We start from the raw sequence: 2,113 nt of genomic DNA, 5'->3' as shown, positions 1-2,113 counted from the left end.
CACATGTTTAAAAAACACTCGTTACATGGTCCGCCAACCAAACCTACTACTACAAACCTGTAATTATGCTATTTCAAAAAAGTTTTCTTTAGCTAATTTTTCATCGGTTTATGACGGATTGGAAGGCTTAAATTAGGAAAAAAGTTGTCCACAACATATCTGAAACTAGACAAATGGGACATTTAATAAATTCGCATTAATCGCAACCAATAGTTTTTTCTGCATTCAGCTCATCTTCCAAAACAATGGTTGCAATTATTTTGTACTTAGCTCACTTATTTTTTATTATTAATTTGCTGTATTTTATTTTGTAAATAATTTGAAAGCTTTTATTCATTTGTATAATTGAATGAAAACGAGAACGAAAATGAACAAATTTCTCGTTTTTCAGAACATCAAAACCAAATTCACTCGTTTTTGTATTAATTTTCGTTTTCAATTTCACTCTGATTCCATAACCCGCCTGATTTTTATGTTATGTTGAAATTGGCTTCTAAAAACTTTCTAATAGTTCTCCAACATTTTAATTATTTATAGAATGTTCGAACAGTGTACATATCCCGAAACTTAACTGAAATGTAATTTATTCAAATAAAATTTACAAAACATTCGCATATCTCTATTATATACATACAAATGTGTATAAATGTACATATACATATATATGTACATACTATACAAAAAATTCAACATAACCAAAAATAATACTCTATGTAAAAAAGCAAAATGCATCCGTGGTTGCAACTCAGCCGTTTCTATGCGCGGCTAAAAATTTTCGACATGCCTCCAAGCTATGGCGACTCAAGTAGTTCTCCTGGCTGAAGGCCTTGGTGCACTGCGGGCATTGATAGCTCCAGTTGTGGTGGCCTTTGGTGCGCTGATGAGCGCGCAAATTCGAGCTGGAAGAACACAAGTCACAGTGGAAATTTGAATGAATATACTAAAGCACATATGTATGCATGTGTGTATATATTTTTTAAGTACTCACCGATCGGCGAAACGCTTCTGGCAGGACTCCACCGGGCACACGAACGGCTTCTCGCCGGTATGCAGACGCATGTGACCATGCAGCACCCAAGGGCGATCGAACTTCTTGTGGCATTGCTCACATTCGTAGCTCTTCTCGAGATGCTTATTGCGGCGACGCTTACTCAGCTCCGGCACCGCAAATTCGAAATCGTGCGATTCTCTGGTGGCCGCCAAACTTTTGGGTGCATCAGGCAATTTTAACGTTGCTGATTCGGGCGGATCCTTTTTTAGACTGTAACCATGTGATAGCTGTGGTGAAGTATTTTTCGCTATAAGTGCATTGCTGGATGTTATTGTTGCTGCTGCCACCGGTTGCGCAATCGAAGGCGATTTGTCCCCAACAACTTGACTTTTGCTTGTCAACTCACCGTTGCTGGCGTTAGCATTAGCTCCTGCTATAAGCTGTGCATTTGTTTGCGTTTCATCCGAATCGGCTGACTTCCAATAGACATGACTGAAGGTGCCTTTCGAGTTGTGGCCCGAATGACGCTCCATAAGCGGTGTATCCAAAATTATTTCGAGTTCATAGCGCGTTGTCATCGGTATGAAATCACTGTCATACCTTTGAAGTGTTTTTTTTTTTTTTTTTTGTTTTTTAATGAAGTACAAAATTAATTTTGTATAAAAGTGAAAAGTAAAAATTGTATAAAATCAATAACTTGCATCGCGTTCATATCGCGTCTTACCACTCGGAGGAGGGCAGCAATTTCTTGTGCTTTGGCTTCAATTTGTTCTTTTTCTCGGCCATCGGTTTCGGCGTGGCAATGTAGTAAGTGCGCTTTAGCTTGGGCAGCTTCGCGATTTTCGGAAAGATTGGTATGCGCCGAAAGACATCTGCGGCATCGGGTTTAGTAAATAGTATAAGCTTATGGTTATTGTTTTATCTGAATTCGCTTACCATCCAACGCCTCGTTAACGCGTATTTTTGCGTAATTGTACCGTTGTGAGAAAATGCTGCGCACCATCTTCGCTTTTGAAAAAATGTACTTTTTGTTCCTTCGTCACTCGCTGCTGAATGGAAATAAATTTGAAATTTTCTCGAAAACGTTGTTGAGGTACTTGAGAAATAATTACCTTGTGTGAA

At 38.6% G+C, this 2,113-nt stretch overlaps 1 protein-coding gene across 1 annotated transcript; it reads right to left on the bottom strand.

The window, feature by feature from the left end:
- Positions 1-567: 567 nt before the first annotated feature.
- LOC106623873 (zinc finger protein SNAI1) lies at positions 568-2,113 on the bottom strand. The gene is made up of 4 exons (XM_014243500.3): positions 1,928-2,113; positions 1,716-1,863; positions 989-1,591; positions 568-899 (listed from the first exon to the last, which is right to left on the bottom strand). Exons 1-4 carry the CDS (start codon positions 1,992-1,994, stop codon positions 746-748), a joined length of 972 nt encoding a protein of 323 aa, XP_014098975.1. The 5' UTR covers positions 1,995-2,113; the 3' UTR covers positions 568-745.

Source organism: Bactrocera oleae, chromosome 2, assembly GCF_042242935.1.
Source record: "Bactrocera oleae isolate idBacOlea1 chromosome 2, idBacOlea1, whole genome shotgun sequence".
Classification (NCBI taxonomy): domain Eukaryota; kingdom Metazoa; phylum Arthropoda; class Insecta; order Diptera; family Tephritidae; genus Bactrocera; species Bactrocera oleae.
This window is presented reverse-complemented; position numbering and strand designations above follow the sequence as displayed.

Coding starts and splice junctions, on each gene's coding strand:
- LOC106623873 (XM_014243500.3), bottom strand. CDS start 1,994: ATGGTGCGCAGCATTTTCTCACAACGGTACAATTACGCAAAAATACGC. Junction 1,864..1,927: donor CGTTAACGAGGCGTTGGATG/GTAAGCGAATTC, acceptor CCGATGCCGCAG/ATGTCTTTCGGCGCATACCA. Junction 1,592..1,715: donor TTGCTGCCCTCCTCCGAGTG/GTAAGACGCGAT, acceptor AACACTTCAAAG/GTATGACAGTGATTTCATAC.